Source organism: Falco peregrinus, chromosome 4, assembly GCF_023634155.1.
Source record: "Falco peregrinus isolate bFalPer1 chromosome 4, bFalPer1.pri, whole genome shotgun sequence".
Taxonomy (NCBI): Eukaryota; Metazoa; Chordata; class Aves; order Falconiformes; family Falconidae; genus Falco; species Falco peregrinus.
In genome coordinates, this window is record NC_073724.1 from 79814204 (window position 1) to 79828832 (window position 14629).

Consider the following 14629-nt stretch of genomic DNA (forward strand, 5'->3'; position numbering starts at 1 on the left):
AATTGTCAATATGAAACTGTCTGAAGAGTTGACATTGTATACACTGAGCCTCTTCTTAACAGCTTTTTCCTAAACTCTCACCATGCTAAACAGTTGATATCTCAGAGGAATTTGCATGAGCATGTCATAGCACTGTTCTGAAAAAGTGAATACAGCCCTTGTGACCAAATTTACAAAGGTGTCTTGATGATTAAAAATGAAGAAAAGTAAGACTTGGAAGGCATTTAGATGGAATAGGTACTTACTCACTGAAGCTTATGTTTTATAAAAACAAGATCCTAGAGAGCCCCATCTTCTTATCATGTTTGTGCATGGAAAAAAAAACCAAACCAAAACAAACAAAAAAACCCCCAAAAAACTAAGAAAAAGGGCAGTATGGCAGTATAATGCAGTACTGAAAGAGTAAACGCCTAATTCAAACCAAGTGTAATTTTCTAGCTCTTATCCTAGATATATTAAGTAGTAAATAAGTGTTTCTGAATTAGTTAAAAATAAGTTCAGCTATAATGTATTTATATCCTCAGGTATCCCAGAAGCCATTGTATGTTTACTCCCTCAATTAATATTTAAGGTGGAAATGGTCATGTTGGTTACATAAAAAAATGTCTAATTTATAAAGCAGATAATTTTTTGGACTTAAACTTATTTTAATCCTACGAGTTCCCAACCAGTACCCTACCAGTAGTAATTTTCCTTAAAGTTATTGGAAAATATCTTCAATTTGAAAATAAATAGATTGATGTGGTTTCATCTGTTGCCTTTGGGTACTTCTAAGGCAACATTTAGCGATAAAAAGCCAACCGCGATACTACCTTTCTTCATAAAGGCTGGTGGTTTTTTTAATACTTGTGTCATTCTGCGAAAGTTATCTGGGACAGCTTTTTAGGGCCAGAGACTTCTCTGAGCTCATTGTTGAAAAACATAGTGTCTAAGAAACAGACATTTAAAACTTGATTTTTCTAATTTTCTTTCCATCAGCACATTTCTGAGTCCATCTGTGTTTCACAGCTGTTTTGCACATTTTGATTTCTTTCCCTTCTGGTACTGGGATGATCAGGTTTAACCTGAAAACGGCTATCTTTTGATAGCTTTCACATGATACAGTGGAGCTATAATTCTAGATAATGAATAGGGTGTTGAGCCCAGTCATGACCTGCAAGCATGCAACAAATGTGGGAGTGTCATTGGTAAATACATGGGTCAGCCAAGAATCAGCTGCTGCGTGTACCTTCTGACCACATCACATAAATGTGTGGTGGATGGAGATGATGAGAAAAAGTCAGATAACATAATGAGAAACTAATGTGACATTAACAGAAGCAAAAAAATAAGCAGAGGAAAACCACTGAAATTATGCTGTGTACCTGATCTGATGCCCTAGCCTTTGCAAAAGGATGTATTATAAACAAATCTAGTACAGTATAACTTCCCAGTTTCCATCTTACCTTAAAAGCTCCAAATAGAGTGAAAGGAGAAAAGGTCAGATCTTCAGTGTTACTTTTATTGTATTTTGGGTTTGGTATTACAATATAAAGCAGCTTTTCTTTTCAATGGCATTCTGTTTTGAAGTTGAGGATTTTAGAACTCCTTAGTGCCATGTGACAGAATGATTAAGATTTGTAGATTTCTCTTCATGTAACAATGAATACAAAATTTTTGTGGGAAAGAGTGAGCTTATCTAACTGTTGAACAATATTGCTCTGAACTGAAAGATCAATATACACTTAATCCTTTTATAGTTTGAAATTATTTTTCCAAGCACAGCAAAATAAAACCAGGAGTGTTAGGTTCTTACAATTTATATTATATTTATACATTTTAATTTCCCATTTTTTTTTCTGGTTCTCTAACACATCCTTGTGATCTCTAATTTATAGTTTCTGAAGTTGTTAATGTGAGAGATTTATAAGAGATACTAATATAAAAAAAACACAACAGAACAATAATGGTTAGCAGGCACCATGATGACAAGAATAATGCTTATTCCTCACTAAAAGAAATTATTTTTTTAAGTTTTATTGTATTCTGGTTTACCTTTTATTCATTAAAAAGTGTATCAGTCTGCAAGATAATGGTAATGGCATGTTAAATTACAAAATGAAGTGCAATATGGAAGATAAATATTATGCATTGATTTCATTGATGTATGTTCTTTTAGCTAATATAAAGTCTTTTAGAACTATAAGCTATGAGAGGCCTAACATATATTACTCAGCTAAAACTAATCCCAAAGTCACATTACAAATAAGCAACATGAAGTTTGAAGATTTTAAGCCCTATGCTGAAGATATTTTAGTGGTTTTAGTTATACTACGTTAGGCAGTTATTTCAGGGAGGTAAATGGCAGTGAGTTTTGCTCTGTACCACTGAAGATAATGCAAGTTTTATCACCATTTTCAATGAAAAAAAAAAATAAATCCAATAAAAAAGCCTCAGAACACACAGCCTGGTTGATATCCAGATACTTACTCAGATTTTAGCCTCATTATAGAAACAAAAGCAGTATTCCTAATTCTTCTCTTCCTTTCCGCACTTTACAGTCTCCCTTTATATCCCTATTATATGGCTGAATTAATAGTAATTTAAAAAGAAATATTTCTAATACTGTAATGTTCAGGTCACTGAGGTGTCCAGTCAGAAACCCTAATCCTCCTCTTCACTGTTTCTGTAGATTATTTCTATAGAGCCAGGATTATTTGTAAAAGGTCTTTTGATACTGCATGTTTTGTAAATACCAAGTAAATAAGTTTGCATGTGTTATTGATCCTTTTTTTTTAGGCTGCTTAGAGTTGAAAGAAGACACTATTGAAAACCTTCTAGCAGCTGCCTGCCTCCTCCAGCTCCCACAAGTAGTAGAGGTTTGCTGCCATTTTCTAATGAAGCTTTTGCACCCATCCAACTGTTTGGGAATAAGAGCATTTGCTGATGCCCAAGGATGCACAGAGCTTATGAAGGTGGCTCACAACTATACCATGGTAAGACAGTTTTAGAATATCAAAATGATGATCTTGTGAATCCTTTGTATCTTCTGTAAGTAAAAGTATCTTGTTAGGTTTTGGCTTGAAGTCATTCTGTACTTTTATGGAACTTTATTTAGTACATGTTCCTTTTGAAACTGTAGGAGTTATGAGAATTGGCCTGCTATGAAGAATGCACTCTCTGCTGAGTAAGAACAGTATGTGCATAGCAAAAGTATTTGTAAGTCCTTAGAATACTTTTAAATAATTGTTCCTTTTTGTTTAGCCTTAAGGCAGCTTTGTAATGGTCATTGTTCTGCACAGGAACAATATCAAGGGAAGCTTTGGGGTGTATTTTTGTCAAGAATTATCCCTCCTTTTATTCGTCTGTGATGTACATTAAGACAGAAATTCGAGGACAAATAATTTTATTGGACACTATTTGAATTTTTCAGTTACATCTGACAGAACAGACATGGCATTAACATTAAAAATTATTCAGAATCAATGAAGCAAAAATATACTACTTATTCAGAAATTAATTCATAATCAATAGCCATTTGATTCTTCATAGTTTCACAAAATTAAAAACATCTGGCTCATGAAGTTAAACTTACATAAAGAGTAGATTATATGTAATTTCTGAGAAATAATGGTCCCTTAAGGTCTATATTAAAATTATTATTGAAGTAATAGAACAGGATTCAATGAATCTGCTTTGCTTCTGCAGCAGTTATGTCTTTATTTTATTTATTCTTTTCTGTGACTACTACGATGTTGTAATTTACAGGTTTAACTGCATTTATCTTATCACTGCAGCTCAGGTAGTTATACCCATTTTACGTTTATGGAGCTTGTTCTGTGGCTGATTTTAATTATCTCTGTATTTAGGTATCTAAAACATAGATTTCCAGGTCCAAGATAGTAATTTTAACTTTCGTCTGTCAGTGGAGAGTAATAAGCTGTTAGAACAACATTTATATGATCTACCTTAGAATGAGATTACATTAGAATTGAACAGGTTTAGGTTAAAAAAATTCAACCTTTTTTAAAAAAAAAATTATGTTTTACTTTGATATTTTCACTTCTTTATGAGTGAAAAGCAATATAATGAATAAAGAAAAAAAGTAAAAAACCCTAATAAAGAAAACCCTTGATTAAAAAAAAAAATCCCCTGATTCTTAAAACAATTTATGGAAATATTTTTTGGGTGAATATATTGCTCATTATTGTACATTTGAAGACTTGTGACTGATACATATCTTACGTATCACAAAGTTCACAAAGATATGTTCACATTTTTAGGATATTAGGTGTATTATATTATCTACTATTGTTTTTAATGGTCACGTCTAAAACCTTAATTATGTGTAATAGGCAAATCACCAACAAAGGCTGGTAGATCAGAAAGGAAGTCAATTGTAATTAAGCAAGCTCTGATGTAATTATATTTACATTTGCAAGCACGCATGATAGTCACACTTTCTCTTTGCTACAAAGAAAAATAATCACATCTATTCAGTTATGCAATTACAATATGTTTTCTGTACATGATTAGACTTCCAAGCCAGTGAAAACATAATCCTAAAAGTTAAGCTTCATAGTGCATGATATTTTCATAGGCATTATGAAAAATCTCGTATCTATTTCATTTACTGTTTTGTGTTCAAGGGTGTGGATGATCAGTTGTGAGTGGGGGAAGGGTGTCTTGCCTGTCTGAGTACAAAACTGATTCAGAGGGAATCTATGTAAAAGAAAAGTGGTTATTTCTTCTACACATGTGCATAACTGGGAAAAACTTCTACAGTGCAGGGAAGATGCTCTGGAGAGTGTGTTAGAGGAACAGCAAACAGACGTTGCCGTGTGAAGAAAGGGTAGGAAAGCAACGAGCAGAGTAAAGAGCAGATGCATAGTCTCCAAGGTGACAGAAAACATTATTTTTATCTTCAGTCTCCAGAGAAATAGTATGAACTGTGATGAGAGCAAATGCAATGTAGGGCAAGGGGGGGTTTCTTAACAATCCATGCCGATCCTATGCAGAAGATTTGAGGGGAAGCTCTCTGTAAAAAAAGCATGGGGAAATCCTTAATTTTAAAAAGTTCTCATGCTTTCAAGATAACTTTGAGGTCCTGCCTTTAAAGCCTATCAGGGTGCTTTCTTTTAGAGTTGGAAGTGATGTATTTCAGATTCTGGCTCTGTGAATCCTCTTCCAAGGTGTCATTTCAAAAGCTTGTTTGTTGTGCATAGGTAGTAATAGTACTTCCTTAACTCTGTCATTTTATGTCATTGTTTGCTCCTAAAAATTCACCATTCTTTGAAAGCTATAGAAAATAAATAGCTTAAGAAGTTTCTGATATGAAGGCAGAGTAATGGATTAGTGGATGCAGCTTTCAAAGTTTGGGTGTTTCTGCTTTCTAGAGAAAAATAATTTTTCTCCATGAAAATGTGAAACATTAAACAGGTGAAGAGAATTTTCCTTAGCTTATTTTCTTAAAAATTTACTTAAATTACTAATCATATAAACAGTGGAAATTTTAAAGAATTAACCTCTGATATATGAAAAGGACATACTGGGACAAAACTTGTGGGGGAGGGAAAGGTTTGAGAGAACTCTAACAGCTTTTGAAGAGAGAAATAATATTATCATTTTTTTCTACGTTTTTTTCAAATCCTTAGAAATATTGAGTCTCTTTCTGGATATTTAGCACTATAGTGCCAGAGAAGGTTAATAATATATCAGTTCAGTGAACAGGGGATTATAGCTGACTGTCTGAATAACTAGTTCTAGAATGCTAATTGTCATAATATTTTTTTTAATAAAGTACAAATAACAAATCTAAATGGAATTGATACAAAGTAAAGAAAAAGTGATGGTAATGACAGAAATTGTATACCTTTCATCTTATTCTTACATCTAAAAAAATATCTACTCTATATTAGGCTCAAAAAAACTTTTTTACTCCACTGTATGTCTCTTAAATATTGTAGCCAAAAATTGTCAAAACCAAAATTAATAATTCTTATTCTACTAACCATAATGCTATAGAGAAATACAGCTAGGCCTGACCCAAAAGAATAGTGCTGTACCATAAAGTTTTTTGAGGTAAAAAACTTAAAAAAACCCCAGTAACTCTACAGGAATGAGGGGCAAGACAAATTTTTTCAAGTATCTTGCAAAAATTAATTTGTAGACATGGCATATGCTATAGAGTGTCTAATAATCTTGAGCTATGACTCAAGTTAAATTTCATCTTGGAATAATTTTGCTTTTTAGTTAATTACATGGGTTACATTGATTATTAATTGATTCCTAATAAATAAATAAATAGATAGATAGATAGCTAAATATATAAATAGTACTCATTCTCTGTCCCCTTAGTTGAGGTACTTGTTTGAAGTGCTAGAACATTAGGATAACTCTCTGACTGCCTTGTACCTGGTAAATGTCTTACAGCTTTCCTCCACCATTTAGTTTTAAGTAGAAAGTCATTCACAGTTGTTTTCACAATAGCATTTTAATGAAAATAATTTAATTTTCATGAAAATGGTTTGCTTCATTGAATTTCCATAAATGTTTTAATTTTCATTTTTCAAAAGCAATTTCCTTGCCTAGTTTCAGACTTGGTATTTACAGGTTCTAAATTGCACTGTTGTTCATCAAACATAAATAATCTATATATATATACAAATCAGCTTGCTTTGTGCTTCTACATAATGTGTTATGAGGGCAAGGCATTTGATCTTGGATATTTCTTATATTGAAGAAGAAATAGCTGCTAAAGAGCAGACTAATGAATTTTAGAATACTGTTGACTTCAGGAGTTATGTTGTTTCCAACACATGTTTTCTGTCACATTAAATAACTTTAATTTCCCTCAATTATGAAATCTGTGGAATCCATGAATATGAATTTTTTATTTGCATAATTGACAGAAGTATGTCCAGACTTAATTCAAATGTGACCAACTTTTTTTCAAAACACAGGGTCATTGCTGAGCATGGAGAAAGCTTCTAATAGAAGTAAAATTCATGAACTGTAGAGGTACATACCCATTTCCATGAACAGGGGTATAATATCCCTGGTATTTACTGAGATATTTAGTCTGCAGTGTCAAATATCAAATTGTTGTTTTGAAATGCAGAGTCTAAGTGAAGAAAATAAATTGTATGCATGGAGGATGAGAGGCAGTGAGGAAATGAACATCAGAAAAGCCGTGAAGCAAAACATAAGAACATTTGAAAAATCTTTAGAAAATACACTGGCCAAATAACAAGTTATGAGGTTAGTGGGCAAAGAGAGGAAGGCAGACTTTGTAAAAAGTTGGAGATTTCTGTTTGCATTCCCAGTACTTCTTATAAATGGAACTTGGATAGCAACATTTTAAATTAAAATATTAGAAACAAGAGTTTAAAAATAAGAGCAAAAGTTTCCTTGGTTTCTTTTTTTTAGGCACATCAGATTTAATGTGGGTTAGCTTGTTTCTGAGGTATGAAATTGCCCTGGCAATGTTTTATGGTGTGATTTTTCAGGTTTGTTGTTTGTTTTGTTGGTTTGTGTTTGTTGGGTTTTGTTTTGATGTTTTTTGGTTGTTGTTTTTTTTTTTTTTTTTAAATGAATCAGCTAATTTAAGTGGAAGCAGAAATACCCTTGTCCCTTTTGATTTGAGCCTTCTGTACTTAATTACAATCTGGGCTTTTACTAGCTTGTAAACTTATAAATTTTCAATATGCAAAGCCATATGTCTGACAACTTTAAATTCCTAATTTATTGTCAGTTGTATGATAGTACAGTGAAATGGATATGTAATGTCTTCTAAAAAAACTCCCCCCCAAAAAAGCAGCAAAATGGAACTTATCATTATGCAGATGCAATCTTCTAACAAGCATTTTTAGTGGAAGTCCTTTATTATTCTAGTTATCAGGGTTTCATATATAGGGAAGCTAACCTCTGAAGTCAGCAGTGTATCAGCTTGTCATACTTTCCAGAAATTAGGGTCATAGTGTATGGTCTTACCTGTTTCTTTGTAATTCCAGTCTTAATTCCAAACTGTGATGGCAATCTTGCTGGGATGCAATTATTTTTAGAATGTTACTTTTTATAATATACTTTATTTTGAAGTATTACATATTTACTTCTGAAAGATTGTAATAGACCATGCCAGTTTAAGAACTCTGTGGTCTTGATATATCATTAAACCTTCTAATAACAACTACTTTTCTACATTAGTAAACATTGAGAGAGGAAAAGTATGTTGCATTTTTCCTTGAAAAGATAATTGCAGTTTGGTTTTAAAACATGGGAAATTCTAAAAAATTTATTCATACTTTTAAGGTTTTGAATACAACTGTAGTTTGCTTTCTCTCTCCCAGTAAAGAACATGGTTCTGCTTGTATTATGATTTATAGGTAATGTTTAGTAATTCAGAATATGACATTCCAAGTTATACTACCAGTTTCTTCATTTCAGTATCCTGCCATTTAACTGAAGCCCAATTTGTTTCAAATGGAAAACTGAAATACTCATAGATACAACTATTTAATTTCAGTGCTTTACCTCTCAGGAAACTTTACTTAAACCTTGGTGATCATTCTGCAGTCTTGAAATCACAGTTTTAGTATTAAGATTATAGAGCTTGTTCCACATTTTTATTTACCATATTCCAAGATGAGTTGCTAAACAAAAACTTGGAAAATCTTCAAATTACTTTGATGCACTGAGTAGGAGGATGGCCATAAGTAAAATTTCCGTTACCAGAAGAACATTTATGCATAAAGTGATTGATGTGTCTCTAACCCAGTCAAAATGTTAGCAATATAAAGGAACCTAACATATGTTGCAGTTTCAAGCCCAGGAGTTGCAGAATGTTTGCGAGTGCCTTTGAGTGAAGTGCTAGAAGGTGTTTAGTCCCTCATAGACACAGTTCTGTGCTTCACACTGCAAGGGTCATTAGTCCCAGCACAGCAAAACATTATTCAAACTTAATTATAAGTGCGTAAGCAATCTCAGTGACATGTACTGACTCTGTAGACCCTTTAACTTACTGAGAATTCTGATTATACTGCAGATGGAGCAACTATTTCATTTATGAGAAGTGACTTATGCAAATTTTTAAATTATCTTTTATGGTGAAGAGCTTCAGTAATCATGCTATTAGTTATGTTTATTTTCTAAGTCATAGAATTTCACAGTTAAAACTTGGTGGGGTGGAGTGGAGAAGGAGTGACTTCTAAAACTTTCCTATCCAGTTCCATTTATAACAGCTCATCCTGAAGCATGTTAAAATATTGTAACAATATTCCATATCAAATTAAGAAAAATATTATTGAGATATTGATAGATGGTGATGACAGTCATTAATGAGTTGTGGCTGTACATTCAGACATCAGTGGTTTATTTCAGTGTTAATATGGCTTTAATTAAGGTCAGATAACAACTGAAGCAAGCAAACGATCTAGTACTGTGATTTTCAGTTCTTTAGCATATGCTGTTTAACATGATTTATATACATGGTCATCAGCTGGCTTTCTATTTAAAACAACTGAATAGATACTGGTCAATAGATACTGACCAGATATCAGCTTTATTAACTTCATATCGTATTTTGGTTTGACCTCCTTATCACCACATTGGTGACATATGGATAGATAGAAAATTAGATGGCTGGAAAGCTGACTGGACAGACAGATGCAGAGTGGTGATCTGTAGTGAAAAGTCCAGCTGGTGACCAATAAATAGTGACATTCCTCAGGGATCACTTCAGGGTCCAATACAGTTTAAGAACTTTATTAATGCTCTAGATGACAGAATGGAGTTCTCTCCCAGTGAGTTTGCAGATATTGCCCAACTTGCAGGGGGAGCTGATCAATGTGTTTGAGGAGAAGGCTGCTATTTAGAGGGCAGGCTGGAAAAATGGGCTAACAAGAACATCACAAAGTTCAGCAAAGGGAAACATGCAGTCCTGTGAACTGAGGACAAATAACTAGATGCAGTAGTACAGGCTGAGGAGTGACTGTCGAGGAAGCAGCTCCGCAGAAAAGGACCTGGGGGTCCTGAAAGACACGAAGTTGAATGTAAACCAGCAATATACCCTAGCAGCAAGAAGGCAAACAACACCCTGGGAGGTATTAGTGTGAATAAGCAAACTGAAGGAGGTGATCCTGATCCTTCCCTGTTTGGCACCCATGATACCGCATATGAAGTGCTGTGTTTACTTTGGTGTTTCTCAGTACAGGAGAGACTTGGATCCATCAACCACTTTATTCATAAATGTTCTTCTGGTCATGGAAATTTTACTTATGGCCATCCTTCTACTCAGTGCATCAACATGGGGTAGTTGAATACTAGAAAAGCAAAACCCAGTGCAGTTTTTGGGATCTGTTCATGGAGTTATCCAGGACTTTACTGAAAGTGTTGCTGAGTAACTTGACTTAGATGTGTACTGAGGAGGAAGTTTGGCTAGATGACCTCCAGAGGTCACTGAACCAAAATTGCTCTTTGAGGCTATTAAATGTATCTCCTGTACATTTTCAATGCTCTTAGATATCAGCTGTGTAACCAGGGAAACATGAAGCAAAAGTTCAGCTATTTCTATTTTTTAAAAATTTTATTTTTTAATCAATGTGCAACAGATGGGATTACTGGAGCTAACATTTAATTGACTTTTGTTAGCAAAAGTATTGGTAGCATGTTGACAAGTTAGCAGTAACACACAGAAATTTTAAAGCATTCTGCAGTTTTCTGTTTCTTATGTTCTGTCAGGCAAACATTTCCAAAATATATTATTGTACAACATGCCTACTTGCACTGTAAATAGCAAATACAAATGTGCAAGAAGACTTGTGCAGGCTATGTTCAGACTTTATGGCATCTTACACTTAATGGATGCTCTCTTAAGATTTTTTTCATAGGACAGATAGTGTTCATAGAAAACTAGAGTGACTCCAGACAGCAATAGAACCTTTTTTCATTTGTTTTCTTTTCTGTTTTATCATTGCTTCTTCAAAAGCCCTATTTAAACATCTGTCCAGCCACCTAAGAGTATATTGTGATAGATTACAATACTCAAGCAACTATGGAAGAGAATGTGTCACACACCGGAAGGTGACATCATTGTTATTCACACAGATGAACATTTATTTGTCTAAAATTTCAATATATTATGTTCTTAACACTTGGAGGGAAAAGAAAGGAATAGTTTTGAGGAAAATACTTTAAGGAAAAAACTTTTAACATAGGACACTTCCATTCATAGCAGTATTTATTTAGTTTTTTAACTTGGAAAACAATTATTTACTCAACTGGAAATGTTGCAGCTACTGTAGTGTAATGAGAATATTGGTTTTAATGCACATTACATGCACTTTTAAAAGTGAATTGGTGTTGCAAGATCTGTTTAAGTTTCTGAGATTTTTGACTCAAATTTAACAGAAATTAAGTATGTGCAAGAAATTATCTTGGGACATGCTGGGGGGGGATCAGTGTTATTTAATTGGAACATAAAATGACTCCATATACCTATGACTAAAGTGGACATAGTAACCCACTGAACATGTTTTTCAGGGGGAGAGAGAATTGGAACCAGACTCTCTTAAAAAAATGATTAAAAAAATCAGATAACTTCACTTGTCTTTTTAAATTCTGATTGTTAAAGTTGTTATTTTTACATTCCAACTGTTTTGAGTTTTTTTAAGACCTTTTTCTCTCCTGCATCCTTTGGCCCAGTAAAATTAAGTTGAAAATATTCCAAAGAAACCAGAAGGAATTAGATAACTAATAAAACCAGAGATGCAGAGATAAAAGAAAAACATTTTGGAATTCACTGGATCACTTACATTTGAGCTGGAATTATATATTTTGAGTTTAGAATTTTCTCCATTTTACCACTTTAAAGCCATACTAGCAATACACAAAAGTAAAAAAGACTGAAACAGTGCAGACACAAACAAGAGCCCCAAAATGCTTACTACTTTCAACCAAAACACATTTGATCTTTACATACAAAACTAAGCTTAAGCTAGTTTATTCATCTTGATCGTATGACTTTCTTAAAATATGACAGTAGTATTCTTTTTTTTTTTTTTTTTTCGGTCAGGACTCTAAACTTTTATTCTGACTATTGTTATGGCTCTTGCTTCCTATTTCTCTTTTTTTCTTCTTTGAAAAGAAATTGTACTTTGTAGATCACTTTTCACACTTTAGTATTTTTCAGATTCTTGTTTGAAAGTAATAATCAGCACTTAGCACAGTGTGCTGCTTTGTTACAAGTTCTCCTTAGTACAGCTGTGACATGGCTTGTTACAGTACCACTCCATCAAGACACAGTAGGAGGAGACAAAAGTAGGAGCATTTCAAGAACTAGCATATGGACAACAAGATAATTAATATGAAACAGAGAAGACAACTGCTGGTAGTAAAATGCTGTGAAATCTACAGGAAAATAGTTAAGCAAATAGTCTATAGTGCATAATCACAATGTGATGGCTTCTTTGTCATCAGGAGCTTCAATTTTATTGCCTAAATGCCGCATTAAAAAGGTTAGTATGGCAGAATGCTGTATTATTCCTAGAGAGTGCTGTGATGAAAAGTAGCACTCCCATCTCAGTAATCTTTTTACACTATACACAGGACTCAACAGTTCCTATGGTTTTAATTTGTTTTTCAAGTTTATTCTGTTTCCAGAAACCTGAAAATTCAGCAGCAACATTAATATCTCATTGAACTAATACTTATTATGCTTCAGAGTGCTGGCAGAAATATAATTTCATATTAAGGGTACTTTGATATGTCTCTTCTTTCTTCAGTGGGTCTGGTGATGGTTTGTCTGTCAGGTCAGCAGATCTACATCTCAATCTCTCGAGTGAAGAATATATCAATTTATAAATCCTGCTTCATCTTACAGAACTGTAGACATAAATATATTACTGTCCATAGAGGTAGCTCAGGGCAAGCAGGCTGAACCTAAAAAGCATTGGTGGGTACCTAAAATCAGTTAGCATGAGTCTGTGTCAGCACATACAGAACTGCAAATATCACACTAAAAAAGCACTCCAAAGACAGTGAATTTAGAGGATTTTCTGGGCATTCATGGAAAACAGTGAAGATGAGAATCAAGACAGCTGAATTTTGTAACTGTAAATTCAAAGCCTTTGAATCTGCAAACTAGTGTAAAATCAAATACCTGACATGTGTACATGTCTTTGGCAAGATTGAAGGCTATGTTGCAGTACCGGTGATAAACAGTCTTTGTTTTCATTAAAGGGAAACCAAGGGTGACTAAGTAAAAAACTCTTGAGAGTACTTAGATTGTGTATGTAGTAGAAAATTAGAAGTGGAGGACTAAATTATCTGAAAATGCAATATGTAGTGAAGTTACAGTTCAGGGGTACCAAGAAAGCCTGACATAACTGTAAGTGGGTTTTCTGTGTACTATTCCCCATACTATAGGCTTTAATAGAGGTTCTTTAGTGTAGAAAGAAGACCAACGAGTCCTTTCTGTGGGCTTCTCAGATAACAGAGAAGGGGAGATAGCCTAACTGGAATACCTAGCTGGTAGGAGGGGACAAGGAATGACAATGTACAGGATGATTGAACTGAAACTAACATGGAGACCTCTGGTAGGGAAAACAGAAGAAGGGAAGATAGAGGAATGGGACACGATAGAAAAATGAATTGTAAGCATTAGGCTATGATTGAGAAAGTAAACAGAAAAGTTTATGACCAATAGAAATCTTTCTCTGTGGAAACCTCATAACCAAGAATCTCTTCTCCAGTCATTGCTCTGCTTTCTGCAATTATCAGTGGGTCACATCCTCAAAATGGCATATTCTGAAAGCTTAAAACTTAGTTTTAATATTATTTTAATTAAATTTCAATATATAACACATTCCATTTATACAAGTATCTCTTAAGCACTGGGTGGTATATAAAGGAGTATTTACTGTCAGTCAAGAGGAGACTGTGATTTGTCTTTCAAAAGAAAAAGATTTACTGAGTTACTGATTTAGAGATGGTGCTTTTCATTTCCACAGTTAAGGCATACCTGATGGCTAATTTTTGGTAATAATAGCGAAAACCTGAGATTCATCTGTCTGACAGTAACTCTTTCAGTATAATGCAGAACAGAAGGCTCATTTCTTTGTTGACTAAATCAGGAAGAATTTGAAATCATACAAAAATAAAGTTAACATCTCAGAGAATGATACCTCTTTTGATGCTTTTGGTACTGTTCAGACAACAGTTCAGAGTAAAGGTTAGCGCAGCTGTCCCCTGAAACAGCAGAAACGGAAGCTTTACAGTGTTCCGTCAACACACATCCTTCAGTACAATAGTGACAGATTAGAGAATCATAATACAGAGATACTGGGAAAAAAACATAATCTGCAAGTGTTTCTTCCTAACTGGAGCCAAGGGAGCAGAAAGAGCTCCATATATATTTCAAAAAAACCCTAATTATTGATAGACAAGACTTGGGTCTTTCCATCTCATTGGCATATTACTCCATCCAGAGCCTAAAAGTTGTGGTGAATGCCGGTTCATAATATATTTTGTTATTCACATTTAGAACATTTCTTGTGGTATTGCAAACTTTAGGAAAGTTGTTCTGGGGTTTTTTTTTTCTTTCCTCATGGGAACATCACAGCCTTGCCTTAATAAGGAATTGGGTAACTAAATA

At 33.8% G+C, this 14629-nt stretch overlaps 1 protein-coding gene across 3 annotated transcripts in view; it reads left to right on the plus strand.

Moving 5' to 3' along the window:
* The window catches only part of KLHL1 (kelch like family member 1), a 235074-nt gene that overhangs the window by 93858 nt on the left and 126587 nt on the right, over nt 1-14629 (plus strand). For all 3 annotated transcript variants that reach the window (XM_055802807.1, XM_055802808.1, XM_055802809.1), the window contains one exon: nt 2779-2975. In XM_055802807.1, the coding sequence (XP_055658782.1) occupies nt 2779-2975 (197 nt within the window). The remainder of the gene's footprint in view (nt 1-2778; nt 2976-14629) is intronic.